Genomic DNA, 16,182 nt, shown 5'->3' with positions numbered 1-16,182 from the left:
TTTAAATTATTTTTTAAAATAAGTTTAAAGCTTTTCCACATTGCGACAAATCACTTTGATAACGGGTTACTCGAATGTGTTTTCAGTAAATATTAACTGAATTGTCAACAAACTTATGTACATTGTGGGTGAGCAGCGAACAGAGTGACCAGATTATTTTCTTCGTTATCTTTTGGAAAGCAAATAGGGGGGGGGGGGGGAAAGATTCGTTGGGGATTTTAAAGTATTTAGTTTCAACCCTCCTTATACTTCAGGTGCACCGCATAGAAGAACGTGTGGTTTGCACACAATAGATATTGCAGTGAAAAATGAATTGGGGCATGCATTTATGGCTTCTTGACCAATATTAAGAAAAATCTGTGATTTTCTATAGGACTCATGAACAATCGATAGTTTCAGGGTGCTCGTCTGTGAATAGGTAGGCTTATCAAAAATCGGTAGGAATACAGATAAATCGGTATTTCTGGTCACACTGGTAACGAATCCAAAGAATCACAGTGAGTAAAATTGTACTTTGTACAACGCTCTTTTTAACATCTGCAGTTTGAAGAATAATTCTTTGCACAGTGGTGTATATAGTGGACACGAAGTTTAGGTAGTGTAATTCTGGTTTAAAATTTTAATTTAATTGAAAGAAAGCATGAAATGAGTAAATATATTTTAAATGCACAACATTTGTTAGCACATTGATTAGTACAAACAATTCAATGGTTATTAAATAATATTTTATTTACATTAATCTCTTGCCATTTCCTTTGTTTGTTTGAATGTTTATTCTATTTTTCATTCACGTGTACACTCACCTAAATGATTCGCGAGTTTGGTGTGACAATTGGTTGGAGTTTGATCGTACGTAATTGTTTTTGTACTACAGTTTCTTTGAGACACGAAAATGAATGAAAAGAAAGCATGCTCTTCGAAGCAGAAAAACTTATCCGATTACCAACGCCGACGCATCGAAGAAAACCGTCAAAAAGCAATCAATCTGCGACAAGCCCGGCTTTTAACACATCCGTACAGTTCCGACAAGAAACAGACCGAAACGGCTGTTTCGGTAAACAACGTGATCAAAGTATCTGGAACAAAGTACATCGACAGCGGTGGCGGTTTCTTGATCGAGCAAAGGACCAACCCGACCGAAGATGAAACCAGTGAGCGATTGGAATCTATTCAGGAATCGGATACGGTACCCGTGCCCATCGAATACGATGAATGTTTGGAGTGTGGCGATCGATTTGCAGACTCTTACCTATTCAACACATTTAACTATTCGGTGTGTGATGCATGCCGAGAACCGGACGGTCAACATTCGCTAATCACCCGTACCGAGGCCAAACAGCAGTATCTGCTGAAGGACTGTGATTTGGACCGTCGTGAGCCAGCTTTGAAGTACATCAGCCGCAAAAACCCGCACAATGTGCGATGGGGTGAGATGAAGCTGTACTTACATCTTCAGATCGAACAACGAGCGTTGGAAATTTGGGGCAGCGAAGAGAAGCTGATGCGAGAGAAGGAAGAACGGGAGGAGAAGCGTGAGATTTTGAAGGTGAAAAAGTACAACAAGCGGTTAAAAGAGTTACGGATGGATGTAAGAAGTAGTCTATACGACAAAACCGTTCAGGTGCATGTGCATTCTTTCGGTGATTCAGAGGTATACAACGAGGTAGAAGACAACTACACCCGATCCTGCGAATTCTGTGGATATTCGGAAACGTTCGAGAAAATGTAAAAAAAGAAAATTCCAATCTTTGATCAATTAAAGGCTAGTAGGGTTAACTATATAATGTGCGCTCGTGTTGTGTATTACTTTTCTTTTGCAATTATCATTAAAACAGATAATCTCAGCTCGACTGAAGAAAAGAAACTGGTTCAACTGATAATGTTTACCTCGATTTCGTTTTGAACTAACTTAATTGCTGCTTCGTGTCTTTGTCGCTTGTTCCTCATCTTTCGTCTTTGGAGCGGCCTTTTTGTCAGCACTGGCCGTCGGAAGAGGTTTTCGATCTTTTAGTGCTTCACGCACAATATCCGTTAGTTCCTGAGGCTCCGCATAGGATACCTTCCCTCCTGCAACAAACAAATGGTTAGAAAACATAACATGAACACAAAAATTAAAGGATTGCGTAGAAACTAGGAACACTATGCTAAAAATGCAAACAACGATTGTTAAGGGTGACTGTTGGTTATTTATTAACAAAAGCTTGTTTTTGTTTCCAATGTTAACATATCTGCTTATTTCGATCTAGCACCCTCAACACCACTTAACAATCGTTGTTTAATGATGCTGCTTGTCGGCTCTTTTCCGTTCAAGCCTCATCGAACGGGCTAGTCACATCTTTGTGGCCTCCGCGGGCCATCCGTTGCCGCTCGAGAATTGCCAATCGTTCACGTTCGAATTGTGCGTTTGTCTGATTGTGTGTGTAATACACAAACCAACCCATCACAAACAGTGCCCCAAAGGCGTAGTAAAATCGCGAATCGAAACGTTCCTTGCGATATTCATGAGCACCAGTTGAATCAAACGGTTTATACGCATCGTGATCTTCTTCATCACGGGCACCTTGTGTATACTTCCCAGATACGTTTGAAGAGGGCCAAGAGGAAGAGGAAGAGGGCATGGTAACATATATGGATGTTCCTTTGGTGGAGCCTGAACTGGAAGTTGAAGACTTACCGTCGGTTTTAAAAGTAACGCCCATTATCTGACCGGGTGTATCATCTTCCAGTTCAGCATACGCCTGAAAAGGACAAACATTGATATTAACGCGTAGGAACGATGCGTAATAACTTCATACAAGTATCCTGTACCTGTATAAGCGCTTTTTGTTTGGGTGTAAGCTTAGTTGGAATTTGAATTTTCAAATGTACATAATGATGTCCGCTACCGTAGCTATTCACCCGCTTCAAACCCTTTCCGGTCAGCGTTATTATAGTATGAGAAGAGGTTCCGGGTGTAATTTGAATCGTCTGATCTTCGTACACCCCTTGAACCCGTATCGTTCCACCAAGTACAGCCTGTGAGACTGAAATATTTGCATCCGTGTGTACATCTGCACCGTCTCTTCGGAAATAGCGACTTTTTTCGACTCTATTGTAAAAATGATTTAATGATCAATTTTGAAGATTGAAATTGAGAAAATCTTAACCTTAAGCTTAATGAGAACGAAAACAAACCTAAATGTAATGAAGATCTCCTTGCTTCCAACATTCATCCGAACTGTTTGCCCATCCTGAACTCCAGCCGGTACCGGTACTGTTATCCGTTTTCTCTGTACAGTTTGCCCTTTGCCACCACATTCCAGACAAGGATGTTTAATATACATCCGAGTACCTTGACAGTAGCGACATGTCGATCGCATCACAAACGGACCTGTTGAAATGGTTTCCATGCCGGTACCATTGCAATACTGACACTTGCCCGGTTTAGTGCCCGGTTCACACCGTGAACCAGTACACTTGGGACATGTATCAATCACATTCACGTCAATGTCCTTATTAATACCCCGTGCGGCCTGGGCAAAGGTAAGATTCATCATGACTTCCTGAGCACCGCCGAATCCAAACTTGGAATCGCTGAAATCATCAAACCCTGACTGAAATCCACCGTCTCCAAAGATCTTCCGGAATAGCTCCTCTGGATCGATTGTAGAACGGAACTGCCAGTTTTGTGAGAATCCCTGCGGTCCTGCATTCGATCCTGGACCATTGCCCGAGCGACCCATCTGTTCTGAAGTTTGTCCAAATGTGTCATACTCACGACGCTTAGTTTCATCGCTTAGTATCTACAAAAAACGAGCACGCAAGGTATGTTTTGGTGTGTTCCATTATGTAACAGCGTGTCAGGAAATGTCATGGTTGCTAACCTCGTAGGCTTCAGAAACTTCCTGAAATTTCTTTCCTGCATTCGGATCGTCCTTGTTTGTGTCGGGGTGATATTTTTTCGCAAGCTTGTAATAAGCCTTTTTGATTTCTTTTGGTGAAGCGTTTTTCGTCACACCAAGTGTGTTGTAATAGTCTTTTTTACGGAGAATGTTTGAAGTGTAAAACGACCGCGTGCTCTGTAGAGTGTTACCTGGAAGGAAAATATTACGTTTTGGTTAGATCTACACAGAAGATGATGTAATATTGGTGCAATCATCCGTAACTCACTTCTTGAACTACATGGCGTTCGCTGGAGATGACGGTCGTTGGTGACCGCAGGCGTGAACAAGTGTCTGCGGATGGGTTGTCGATTCGTGATGATACAATTACACGCAGCAACCATGGCGACTGCAGAATTGGCAACTCCGATGGGTGCAGACCGGCATGGGAATCTGTGGTTTAAAAAGCTAAAACTTTTCTGTGCAATAATTTGGAGTATTCCTCGCGAACCCATTTTTTCCCGGAACGTTCAATATTATTTGGTGTTTTTATCGTAGGAATGAACTGTCAAATTCGATTTGACAGTATGACGTCATTTCGATGTTTTCCGGTGATAATAAAAGCGAGGTGGAGTGTAAATATCTTACGGAAAATAATTGTTTCTTCTTCTACATATTTGCTTCCATTTTCTCTGAGACACAGTTATATATTAAACAAGTATCGACTACGTCACCGAAGTTACATATCACCGCGACAAGCGACCATATATTTATTGAAAACACCTTGATATAGAATACATACATACAGTCATTCCTTTCCTCGACTGCATGATATAAACGAACAATGACGCGATATTGACATTTTCACAACGACAGTACAATTGTTAACCAATAAAATAGCTTCCGAGTGTGGCGGAGTTGTTTGGTGTAATAATTTAGCGGAAATTCTACAACATATACCAAGCGCATGGTCGTGCAAAATTCGTTCCAGAAGAAAATATACTGTGTGATAACGCGTATTCTTGATATTGTGCCTGTATAACGCAACATTCTTGATTCTTGGCGGAAGAGTCGTGAACATTCGTTCATTTTTCCATCTGCTAAGTGCTGTGGCAATGAATGTGTTCTGCAGTATATAACATTGCCCTCCAAAATTACACATATTCGTGATTCTAGCATTGTTGGAACAAATAGAAATATTTCAAGCGTATACATACATATAGCTTCGATCGCAAAACGACATCTAAAGAAGTTCTGTGAGAAAAAACAAATAATTATAAGCAAACCGCATCGTTGCTGATTTCGCTGTTTCGCATTAGTGTTCTGCAAACAAAACACGAATTCCAAAGAGAAATCGAATTATTGCATTAAATTCATCAAATTACATAGGTACACAGTGTACTGTTACAAAAAGTACCTGGTTAAACTGAGAAAATGCACCACACTGAAAATGATAAAAAGCGGGCCAATTTTTCGGCATTGAATCCTATTAATGGAGCTATTATTAAAACGACCACAACCGGGAAGCCTGGTGATGTAAAAAAAATTATTATAAAAAATATGAAATGTAAGTATCGAGTCATTCAGGTTGTTCTCAGTTACGATTAATTGATTTTTCATTATTTATTCTTCCTGAAATATGGTACCCGGAAACTTCCGAATTATTTATTAGGAAGAATATTTTGTTCAGCTTACTAACAAATGTGTGATCTTTATTTTCAGCTTATCCCTCAATCCCAGAAAATTTCGAAGAAACTACTTGGAATCAACTACGCAAGGCGGTAATTGCAATTCAGACTTCTACGCCAATAGAATATTCGCTGGAATGTCTCTGCCAGGCCGTTTCGCACATGTGTGAAGACAAAATGGATTCACAATTGTACGTTAATCTGACCGCTTTAGTTGAGCAGCATGTGAAGGCAAATATTGTACCATTTTTGTCGGAGTCTGGAGACAAATTGGTATATCTGAAGAAAATGAACGATTATTGGCAATCGCACTGTCAGCAGATGATCATGATTCGTAGCATATTTCTCTATCTCGATCGTATATACGTCTTAAATAACCCAACAGTTCACTCAATCTGGGAGATGGGTTTAGAACTTTTTCGTGACCATATTTCTATGAATAATTTAGTTCAAGCACGCACTGTTGAAGGAATTTTAATTCTTATCGAAAAAGAACGTCATGGCGATACTGTCGATAGATCCCTGTTGAAAAGCCTTTTACGAATGTTGTCCGATCTACAAATCTATCGGGATGCATTTGAACAAAAGTTCCTTATTGCAACAAAACATTTGTATCAAGCGGAGGGACAGGCTAAGATGGAAGAACTGGATGTCCCAGACTATTTGCAACATGTGGATAAGCGATTGAACGAAGAAGAAGAACGACTGGAACATTATCTCGATGGCTGCACTAGGCATCAGCTAATTGTAACCGTTGAAAGACAGTTAATTAATGAACACGTTACTGGAATTCTACAAAAAGGATTAGATCAACTTCTAGAGGAAAACAGGCTAAACGATCTATCTCGGCTTTACAAATTGTTTTGTCGTGTTAAGAATGGTACCACAGAATTGTGCGCACATTTCAATGCATACATTAAAAAGAAAGGACGTACAATTGTTATCGATCCAGAGAAGGACAAATCTATGGTGCAGGATTTGCTAGACTATAAAGACAAAATGGATAATATCGTAAATTCATGTTTCGAAAAGAATGAGAAATTCGGCAACTCGTTACGTGAAGCGTTCGAGTACTTTATTAACCAGAGATCTAACAAACCGGCTGAATTAATTGCAAAGTATGTTGACATGAAACTGCGAGCTGGAAACAAGGAAGCCACAGAAGAAGAATTGGAGCAGATTTTGGATAAGATAATGGTGCAATTTAGATTCATTCATGGCAAAGATGTTTTTGAAGCGTTTTACAAAAAAGATCTTGCTAAACGTTTGTTGGTTGGTAAGTCCGCCTCAGTTGATGCAGAAAAAAGTATGTTGTCAAAACTTAAGCAAGAGTGCGGCGGAGGATTTACTTCTAAGTTAGAAGGCATGTTCAAGGATATGGAACTGAGCAGAGATATAAATTTTGCGTTTAAACAGGTAAGAATAGTACGCTTTTATTATTCGCTAAAGTGCTTCTGGTAACGACTTATTTCTTGCGATTCTAACACCTTTTTTAGAGTATGCAAAATTCTGAACACAAAGAACTTCAAAACATTGATCTGACAGTAAACATACTGACGATGGGATTCTGGCCAACATATCCGGTAATGGAAGTTACACTTCCACAGGAGCTATTACTGTATCAATCGATTTTCAACAAGTTTTACTTAGCAAAACACAGTGGACGAAAACTTCAATGGCAGCCAACGCTTGGACACTGTGTACTTAAGGCACAATTTGATGCGGTAAGAGCAACGTTTATATATTAATGCACGCTCTGAACTATCAAAAATTGTTTTATTTATAGGGACCGAAAGATTTGCAAGTGTCTCTGTTTCAAGCTTTGGTGTTGCTGCTATTCAACTATAACGCTGCTATTTCATTCGAAGAAATACGTGCCGCAGTTGTTATAGAGGTATTTTAAATAACATTTATTTTGGCAATCTTGTAAATTCACGATTCTGACGAAATTTTAATATTTATAATGCAGATTGGAGAACTGAAGCGCACTTTGCAATCGCTTGCCTGCGGTAAGGCACGTGTTCTGACAAAAATACCCAAAGGCCGTGAGGTTGAAAACACTGACAACTTCCATTTCAATAACGAGTTCACTAATAAGTTATTTAGGATCAAGATTAATCAAATCCAAATGAAGGAAACGGTATGTGGATTATGAAAACAAAAGTGTATGTTAGTAAACAATTGATTATCTTATTTTAGACCGAAGAACAAAAGGCCACTGAAGAACGTGTGTACCAGGATCGACAGTATCAAATTGATGCAGCGATTGTACGTATTATGAAGATGAGAAAAACGCTCAGCCACAACTTATTGATCACGGAACTGTATAAACAGCTCACCTTTCCAGTTAAGGTGAGTGATTTTTTATTATGATCCTATTGCTAAGCCTTTCATGCTCTATACATTTTTTACATGTAATATTTTGTTTTTAATTTTTACCTTACAGCCGGCTGACTTAAAGAAACGTATCGAATCATTAATAGATCGGGATTATATGGAACGAGATAAGGATAATCAAAACCAGTACAACTACGTTGCCTAATTTTTTCTTAAAACGAAACCAGACAATATGTCAAATTAAAATTTTGTCTGTAAAAACATTTCTTGTCAGTCAGATAAAACACCAAACTTTAGAGGCACATAGATCTTTCCACAAAGCAAAAAATATATAGTATAAATAATTTTTTGGTTATAAATAAGTTTCTCACCGGCCGTGTTAAACTCGACAAAAATGTTAGTCGCATTTTACACACATTTAGTTGAAGAATAAGGAATATAGTCATGTTGATCGCAGACTATTTCTTTTGACCAGAATACTTTACAATCGAAAAGCGAGTTGATTTGGAATACCCGTATGTACATTTTGTAATAAATCTGCGAAGAGTGTGTATGTACGTATACCGAGAATATGTTTTAATAATCATATAAAGTAGTAATGCAAAATTTTTATCGTGTTGTATATCGTGCTACAGAATATAAGGATAATGTTTAGATGTTTTCAAAAAACGATTTTCTAAGCCATCCCTTCGTCATATAAGACCATGCAATTAATTTTGTTTACAACCGAAGAATGATACTGATGAGAATCAATCTTAAATCTTCAATGTATTGGCCAAAGTCCATTGGAACCAAGTTACACTACTATAGCGTACGCCAGTTAGAATATGTTGATACAGGTAAAAACATGTCAAGAAATCCATATGTGGTGAGTAGTGATGAGTAATCCGTAATGGAATCGTGGATCCACTCCGACTCCGCGAATGAAATATTTATTCCGACTTCGACTACAAACCAAAATGGAATCCGACGAGTCCGGTCGACACCGAATGGGTCCGATCGATTCCGGATGGGTCTAGATGAGTCCGACTATTCATGGGTAAATTATAAATTGTATACGACTCAATCCACACCCCCGCACACTTCTGCCGGACCGATCTGACTCCGCCAAAATTAATAATTTACCTATCACTAGTGGTGCGTAACCGCACAAAGATGAAGACGAGGTATATTCATGCAATGTAACGTTTTATTCTTTACAATTTTATTTCTTTCTTTCTTGAAGAAAACATAGAAAGCTCTATGATTTTTTGTTTTATTTTTAACACAAACCAAATAGAATGGTCGATATATATATATTCTTTTCAACTACCGGAAATGATCGTCCATGTGTTTTAAACGCTCAGTACAACTATCTATCTCGTTAATCAGACTGGAAGTTAAATTTGTGGGATTAATCTCTCGACCCAAGAAATTTGATACTAGAAGACGACTAGGAATACCACCGCCATAAGCAAGACATCCGCGACGATATTTTTCACCTTGTGTTCGATTGAATGGATCCTGTTCGAAATAAGTTTGCCATATCCATGAAGCAATTGTTCTTGAAATAAGATACGAGTAATATTTTGCCCCGTATCCTACCAGATGTGAAAAACGGAGCTGCCAAGCGGTATTTTCCACGTAAGGTAAACCGTAATATTTTTCTTGTACTGTTTTTAGCGTGGCAGTTGTGTTTTCTCCATGCAGATTATGATCTCCGTGGTAAACCTGATCCAGGGCTGAATAAAAAACTTGTAGCTGTGTTTCGCTCGAGGCAAACAAATGCTTGGATGTACATAACCGTTGTAGCATTTTTTCCGGCATAGGTTCCTGAGTTTGGAAATGTTTAGCGAAGGATCGTATCACTCGTGGGTCATTTGCAAAATATTCCATTAGCACTGAAGGAACTTCTGCAAAGTCTGTGCTACATCGCGTACCAGTAACATGTTGATATTCCGTTCTTGCGAGCATTGAATGCATTGCATGCCCCATCTCATGAAAAAGATTGTCTACCATAGAGGGAGCTAATAGCGTTGGTCCTGACCAACGAGGTTGCGTAAGGTTCAGCATGACCACAACAATTGGATTTTGAAAACTACCATCTGGCAATACTTTGCCTCCCTGTATCGTGAAATGACAATCTTGGTTCGGTTTTCCTTGTCGCTCAAAGAAATCACAGTAAATATAGCCAAGCAAACCCTCCGTCTCATGTAACACAGCCAGCTTATATACATCATGGGACCATGATTCACCAGGCTCCATTTCAATATTTTTTAGATTGATTCCGAATAGGCTATTCATTAAATTATTTAACCCTTCCATACATGCTCCTATGCTGAAATATGGTGAAAATTCGGACGCACCAGCCTGCAAATATTTACGCTTCAAACGAGAAGTGTAGTATGGGGTATCCCAAGAAGCTAGCGGAACATCATGACCACATTCGGAAATTTTCATTTTCTGCATAATCGAAAAATCTTTAGCTGCACGAGAACGTAGCTGTTCGTTAAGAGCATCTAAAAACAAATCGACCATCTCCGGTGTTTCCACAGTACTTGCTTTGAGAGCTCGGTGGGAGTAGGTAGAGAATCCACAAACTGTAGCCAGCTCGTGTCGGCATTTTAGCATTTCCGACAGTAGACGCTCCTGCTCCGAATCTGGATAAAGGAATAGGCGGTATGCTGACTCACGAGCTATACTGTTGGCAGAATCGGCATACAATCCGGAAACGAGAATATTTTCACCATCTGATGGAAAGCTGCAAAATAGTGAATTGGTTAATCATATATCCAGATTGTTTAGTGACGCTGCCAAAACTAACAATGGTAAAATAGCTGCGGGAAGAATATTTCTTGAAATTTTTCTGGGATTTACTGCTCCGGCCATGAACCTTTGGCCAAGTTGTAGGATACAATCATTTAAAAACACCACTCGTTTCCGCGCTTCCTCCTCCAAATGTATACCACTTTGCTCAAAATCAAAAAGGAATAATCTTGCAACGTGTTTATCAACGTCGGTAGTCTCTAATTTGTCATTGTCGTCTACGACAGTTTTTAAAGAATTAAATAATTTTTTATGAGTATTCAATTTTTCCACAATACCGCTGATTGTAATACACGCGTCCCCTGCAGCAGAACAATAGTTAGATGCCGGATGCGCTAAGCGAATGAACTCCGATAGATCCGCTACTTTGCATAGCGTATCAGAAAGCTCGTCAAAGATCATAACCATTTTTCTTGTACGGTTTGGTGAAGTTGCTTCATCGATAAGGTCATCGGTTTTGAATATTGCCTTTTCCTTTAACACATAAAATCCTTCATGCGAAGTGAGTTCAGGTATACCAAAAAGTCCCTGTAAGAACGAAATGATTAATATCACCCAATCGATACAAAAAACATCGGCAACGAACCACTTCGTTCTTTGTGAAATTTATGCGCTTCTCCGGACGAGTGTTGAATGCAGTGGTCAGTGGAGACCACGTAGTTACCATTCGATGTAATGAAATAGTAAAGCGAATCTTTTGTATCCGACGTAACATTTCGCTTATTTTTATTGCTCGTGTTAATATTTAGTACAGCTTCGATGAGTGTAGGACGAAATCAGTTTAACAACTTGCACCAATTGTCAATTGCAAACTGTCAAAGTTACCCTCGGTAAATTTGCTCATACCTATAAACTTAAAAACAACAACATGACAACGAAGCTTTTACAAATTACTGTATTTTTTGTTCATAACTACCTAGTAGGTACTTGGTATTCAATGAAAAACGAATTACGAATTACGAAATATTTGTTTTCTAGTTTTCATTTCTAGGTGTGTTCCGCACTAAACCAACTATTGAATACCACCTTATATACTTAATGACAGCAAATGTGTCGTTTGATGAAATATGACGAATACTTCAAAGTAATGAAGAAAACAAAAGCAAAATGGTGTTGGCTAAAGTTGTGGTTTGCGTGCTTTTATTAAATATATGTAAAGGTAAATTATACTTTTTCGTGCAAAACGTGTACAAACTGGTAGAGTATAGTATTAAGATATTAGTCAAATTGCAGGATCACGGTAGTATAGAATATCGGTTTATTATTTGCTTACACTGTTGGAGGAGACGATGGGTGAACGAAACAGAAAAGTTCAGATGCCATCAAGAGAGAAGGAGAGAAAAAGAAAAGATGTACAGGGAAAATTGTGTTTCTAATAAACGAATAAAGATGATCGTGGTTTGTTAGATAAAGTATACGTTCTTCATAACGATCGTGCGATGTATTATGTATTAAAGAATACGATTGTTATGATACTACAATATCGGACCTGGGTACTGCATAACTAAAACAATATTAATTGTTGTTTTAACGAAATAAGCGAAAAAGCGCCAGGAACTTTGGATAGAGTTCCACGTTATTTTCAAAGAGTTTTTCAAGAATATCTTTATTCTAACTAAACCATGCGTGATAGAGCTATTCAGTATAGTTATTTAATAGACTGTTCCTCTCGTATTAGTACTAAGCGTTTTTATTAAATGAGTGAAGAAAAATATTAGCTCTGTAGTTCGATCACGTTATGAATTAGTAATTAACAATATGTATGTGCATTTCAACACTATACCAGGAGATCTACAGGACAAACTGCTGGACGAAATGGATGATAATGACATGGAATCTGCTCTTGGAAATCATAATCTTCCTGTTCAAAATGCTGTTTTATCTCACCCCAGGTAAGCAAATGTAAATCCATGTTTATGCACAACATTTCAAAAAATCTCTGGCACCATGATTTATGCCGCCAACTATAGAAATATTTATAGTATCTATGTTTGGCATTTGTATATGTATATGTGCTCTGGACCGTGTTGCTATTTTGACGATAAATAGAAGACACTCAAAATCAAACAAGCGGATGAAACGAAGGTAACAGGCGTAAAACTGAAAACATGTTCCCTGTTTTTACATGTGTTTTTATTTTGTTAACAATTCATTGTAAGTTTCTGATTTCGTCGTTTTTTCCTGTACTTTGTATTATTTTTGTGTGTTTTAATTATGTTTGCCCTCGACATGACAGGTTAAGAAAATTAATCAATTTCATGTTATTTCAGATATAAATGTTATTCTTGCGAACCACCAGATTGTGCTGATACCGCGATCCACGCACACTACTGTCAAAATGCTATTCAATGCTGGAAATCTCGGACCCGTGATCCCGAAGGGAACGAAAATGTACAACGGGGTTGCACTACAGAACATGAACAGTTGCCGCTGTACTGCAGCCAAAACCAAAAAACAAACACTGGCGACGGTAGTGGACCAAAAAAACGGCATGTTTCCAGTACTGGAATGTATAATATAGAATGCTGCACGGGTGACTATTGCAATAATGGATCTTTTCCAGAATTACCCCCCATGAAAGGTACAGTTTCTCTTTTCATTTACAAATGTGCCAGAATAATTTATGGTCTACGTTCTTTTACAGTTTCAAACACAGTTCCAGTGGCTGATCCATTCATATTGAAGATGACAGCTGCTATTCTTGTACCATTTGGAACAGTAGTAATTCTTGCAATTACTGCTATTTATTGCATGCGCCGAGCCCATAAAAAACGAATGAACGCTTGTCGAACAAAATATGATCCAGAAACTTATTACACAAACGACGATGTACTACGAGCTACTAGTGCCGGTGATAGCACATTACGAGTAAGTTTGTTAATTATTGTTCATTCTTCTGTTTACTAAAATTGAGATCAACCTTGTAGGAATATTTGCAACACTCCGTTACTTCTGGTTCTGGCAGTGGGCTCCCTTTGCTTATTCAACGTACACTTGCTAAGCAGGTGTCTCTTTGCGAATGTATTGGTCGTGGTCGATATGGAGAGGTATGGCGAGGCATTTGGCACGGCGAAAGTGTTGCAGTGAAAATTTTCTTTAGTCGTGATGAAGATTCTTGGAAACGAGAAACAGAAATTTACGGGTATGTTGAAAGGTAAGAAACACATAAGAGTTTTAAAAAAATATAATTATGAATGTTTTAGCACGGTTCTGTTGCGGCACGAAAACATTTTGGGGTACGTCGGTTCGGACATGACTTCGAGAAACTCTTGCACTCAATTGTGGCTCATTACACACTACTATCCTCATGGATCCCTATTTGATTATTTGAATCGTACTGCAATTACGACACATGAAATGATCACTATTTGTCTTTCCATTGCCAACGGCTTGGTGCATCTTCATACAGAGATATTTGGAACCGAGGTTGGTAAACTCTTCGTATAGAGCTGAATATTTAAAAATCTAATTCACGTGATATATTTTAGGGTAAGCCGGCTATCGCACATCGTGATCTAAAAACAAAAAACATTTTAATACGAGCAAATGGAACATGTGCTATTGCCGATTTTGGTTTAGCTGTAATGCACAGTCAAACAACTAATAAAATAGATTTAGGAAACACGGCTCGTGTAGGAACGAAACGCTATATGGCCCCCGAAGTGCTTGACGAAAGGTAGGAATTTATCACAAACCTATATAAGAATCTGTAATTCATAGACAATTAATCAAATTAATTACTATTGAAATGTATCTTGATTGATTTTTAGTATTAGCATGGATTGTTTCGACGCCTTAAGGAAAGCAGATATCTATGCAATAGGGCTAATTTTTTGGGAAGTTTGCCGTCGTACCATCTCGTGTGGTATTGTGGAAGAGTATAAAGTCCCATATTTTGATTACGTTTCATCTGATCCCAGTTTTGAAGAAATGCGCAAGGTAGTATGCGTAGATAACTACAGACCGTCAGTGCAGAATCGATGGACTTCTGATCCGGTGAGTTAACCCAACCAAATGTCTTATGAAAATGTTTAAAACAATAATGCTTAATTCTTTTTAATGCTAATTCTTATATAATGCAGTTTCTCGCTAGTATGTCTAAGTTGATGCGCGAATGCTGGCACATGAATCCAAACGTACGATTGCCAGCGCTAAGGATTAAAAAAACTCTGCTGAAACTGGCTAGTTCTGACGAAACAATAAAAATTACTCCAGATGGCGAAGTAATAGTATGATGAAGCGGTCAATAATAATTTGATCAATGTACAATATTAATAGATCGAATACGATAATTTTGTTTTTTTTTTAATATCTTGCTTCTAATATGATTGTAGGTCTTCAATATTCGCCTGTATACTTCGAAAATTAATAACAATTAACTTTGCGTTAAACATAAGTATCATGCATTGAATTTTCGTTTTATACTTACAATGCGGTAGCTGATCATCCAATCAATATTAGGAGATGTTTAAGCCTGATTCAACATCATTAAAATCAGTGTAACCAGATCGATTATTTTATATACGATAAACGTTTATTATATGAGATGTAAGAGTACGTTCCGTTATCATTAACACAAATTGTGCTTGCTTGCAGTAAAAGAGTAGCTAATTTTAAGAAATCATCGGTCTTGCCATTGGCCTTTTTCTACTCACAGGAAGCAGAAAAGAAACAATCCTTGGTTATTGCGATCGTGCCATCAAGGAAATTTATTATTTATCATCTTCATTTTCGCGATTGTACACATGAAAAAAGTTAATACCGAAGAAAAAAAATTGTAAATAGTTCTTTTTACCTGTTGTGCACATAGTTTTTTATAATTGAAAAAAAAAAACATTTTGTACTATGATCAGAACCAATCGTAATGGTTTGGAAAAGATTTATTTTATTTAATAGTGATAAGTTTTTGGACACAAAGTTTGATAGTATTTTTTAAAAGAAATTCGAGTTAATAGTGCAACGTGAATTCAAACAATGTAATTCAAACAATGTAACAATTGTAAAACAATGAAGATCCCTTAATGGCATTCAAACATAATTTCTTTTATTCGTTCGAATGGTTAGGTCTTATTGCTAATTGAATATTTTTAAAATAATTATACTTAAGGTTTTCTTCCATAAACGTGTCCGCCATGTAATAATGAGTAAACTCGATAACTCATGTTTGTCTCATTCAACAAAAATCTGATTGGAAACATATAATGACAAGTTGTTCCACATCATATACCAACATAGGTTTTGAAAAGACGAAACTATCTTTAAAATATTTCAGCTCTAATGCATTTTTTTTAAAAACCCATGTAAAAAAACCTAGTTGATAAATGGTGATAAATCAAAGAACACTTCACGGAAACCTACGAATTTCCTATACTTCGTTAAAATCCTTAGGTATCCCTTGAATGTCCACACCACGCGCGTGTGTCTCACATACTAGCTGAGCCCGACAAACCTTGCTCTGCCCTTGAAATAAGTTTAATCTTCACATAACCAAT

General features: G+C 37.7%; 5 protein-coding genes across 10 annotated transcripts; 3 read left to right on the top strand and 2 right to left on the bottom strand.

The window, feature by feature from the left end:
* Positions 1–735: 735 nt before the first annotated feature.
* LOC125768216 (DNA repair protein complementing XP-A cells homolog) lies at positions 736–1,784 on the top strand. Its single transcript, XM_049435581.1, has one exon. The coding sequence runs from the start codon at positions 893–895 to the stop codon at positions 1,727–1,729; it is 837 nt and encodes a 278-aa protein (XP_049291538.1). The 5' UTR covers positions 736–892; the 3' UTR covers positions 1,730–1,784.
* Positions 1,773–4,502, bottom strand: LOC125768211 (protein tumorous imaginal discs, mitochondrial). Of its 2 annotated transcripts, XM_049435567.1 has the most exons (6): positions 4,150–4,484; positions 3,864–4,072; positions 3,175–3,782; positions 2,809–3,088; positions 2,675–2,738; positions 1,773–2,067 (listed from the first exon to the last, which is right to left on the bottom strand). In XM_049435567.1, exons 1-6 carry the CDS (start codon positions 4,373–4,375, stop codon positions 1,910–1,912), a joined length of 1,545 nt encoding a protein of 514 aa, XP_049291524.1. In that variant the 5' UTR covers positions 4,376–4,484; the 3' UTR covers positions 1,773–1,909. The 2 variants fall into 2 exon arrangements, with proteins under 2 accessions (XP_049291524.1, XP_049291523.1); XM_049435566.1 differs by lacking the exon at positions 1,773–2,067 and having other exon boundaries at positions 2,090–2,738; positions 4,150–4,502.
* A 198-nt stretch (positions 4,503–4,700) lies between these two features.
* On the top strand, positions 4,701–8,455 carry LOC125768203 (cullin-4B). Its single transcript, XM_049435542.1, has 7 exons — positions 4,701–5,427; positions 5,583–6,964; positions 7,045–7,272; positions 7,335–7,442; positions 7,518–7,688; positions 7,748–7,900; positions 7,995–8,455. Exons 1-7 carry the CDS (start codon positions 5,295–5,297, stop codon positions 8,088–8,090), a joined length of 2,271 nt encoding a protein of 756 aa, XP_049291499.1. The 5' UTR covers positions 4,701–5,294; the 3' UTR covers positions 8,091–8,455.
* Positions 8,456–9,124: 669 nt separating this feature from the next.
* Positions 9,125–11,573, bottom strand: LOC125768205 (mitochondrial intermediate peptidase). The gene is made up of 3 exons (XM_049435548.1): positions 11,277–11,573; positions 10,689–11,218; positions 9,125–10,625 (listed from the first exon to the last, which is right to left on the bottom strand). The coding sequence occupies exons 1-3, from the start codon at positions 11,403–11,405 to the stop codon at positions 9,194–9,196; spliced, it is 2,091 nt and encodes a 696-aa protein (XP_049291505.1). The 5' UTR covers positions 11,406–11,573; the 3' UTR covers positions 9,125–9,193.
* A 137-nt stretch (positions 11,574–11,710) lies between these two features.
* LOC125768210 (activin receptor type-1) lies at positions 11,711–15,728 on the top strand. Of its 5 annotated transcripts, XM_049435562.1 has the most exons (10): positions 11,716–11,849; positions 12,477–12,582; positions 12,740–12,775; positions 12,961–13,271; positions 13,335–13,558; positions 13,618–13,832; positions 13,894–14,116; positions 14,179–14,366; positions 14,461–14,686; positions 14,773–15,728. In XM_049435562.1, exons 1-10 carry the CDS (start codon positions 11,798–11,800, stop codon positions 14,923–14,925), a joined length of 1,734 nt encoding a protein of 577 aa, XP_049291519.1. In that variant the 5' UTR covers positions 11,716–11,797; the 3' UTR covers positions 14,926–15,728. The 5 variants fall into 5 exon arrangements, with proteins under 5 accessions (XP_049291518.1, XP_049291519.1, XP_049291522.1 ...); XM_049435561.1 differs by having other exon boundaries at positions 11,711–11,849; positions 12,961–13,558; XM_049435565.1 differs by lacking the exon at positions 12,740–12,775 and having other exon boundaries at positions 11,728–11,849.
* The last annotated feature ends 454 nt before the right edge of the window (positions 15,729–16,182 follow it).

Source organism: Anopheles funestus, chromosome 3RL (assembly GCF_943734845.2).
Source record: "Anopheles funestus chromosome 3RL, idAnoFuneDA-416_04, whole genome shotgun sequence".
Taxonomy (NCBI): Eukaryota; Metazoa; Arthropoda; class Insecta; order Diptera; family Culicidae; genus Anopheles; species Anopheles funestus.
This window is presented reverse-complemented; position numbering and strand designations above follow the sequence as displayed.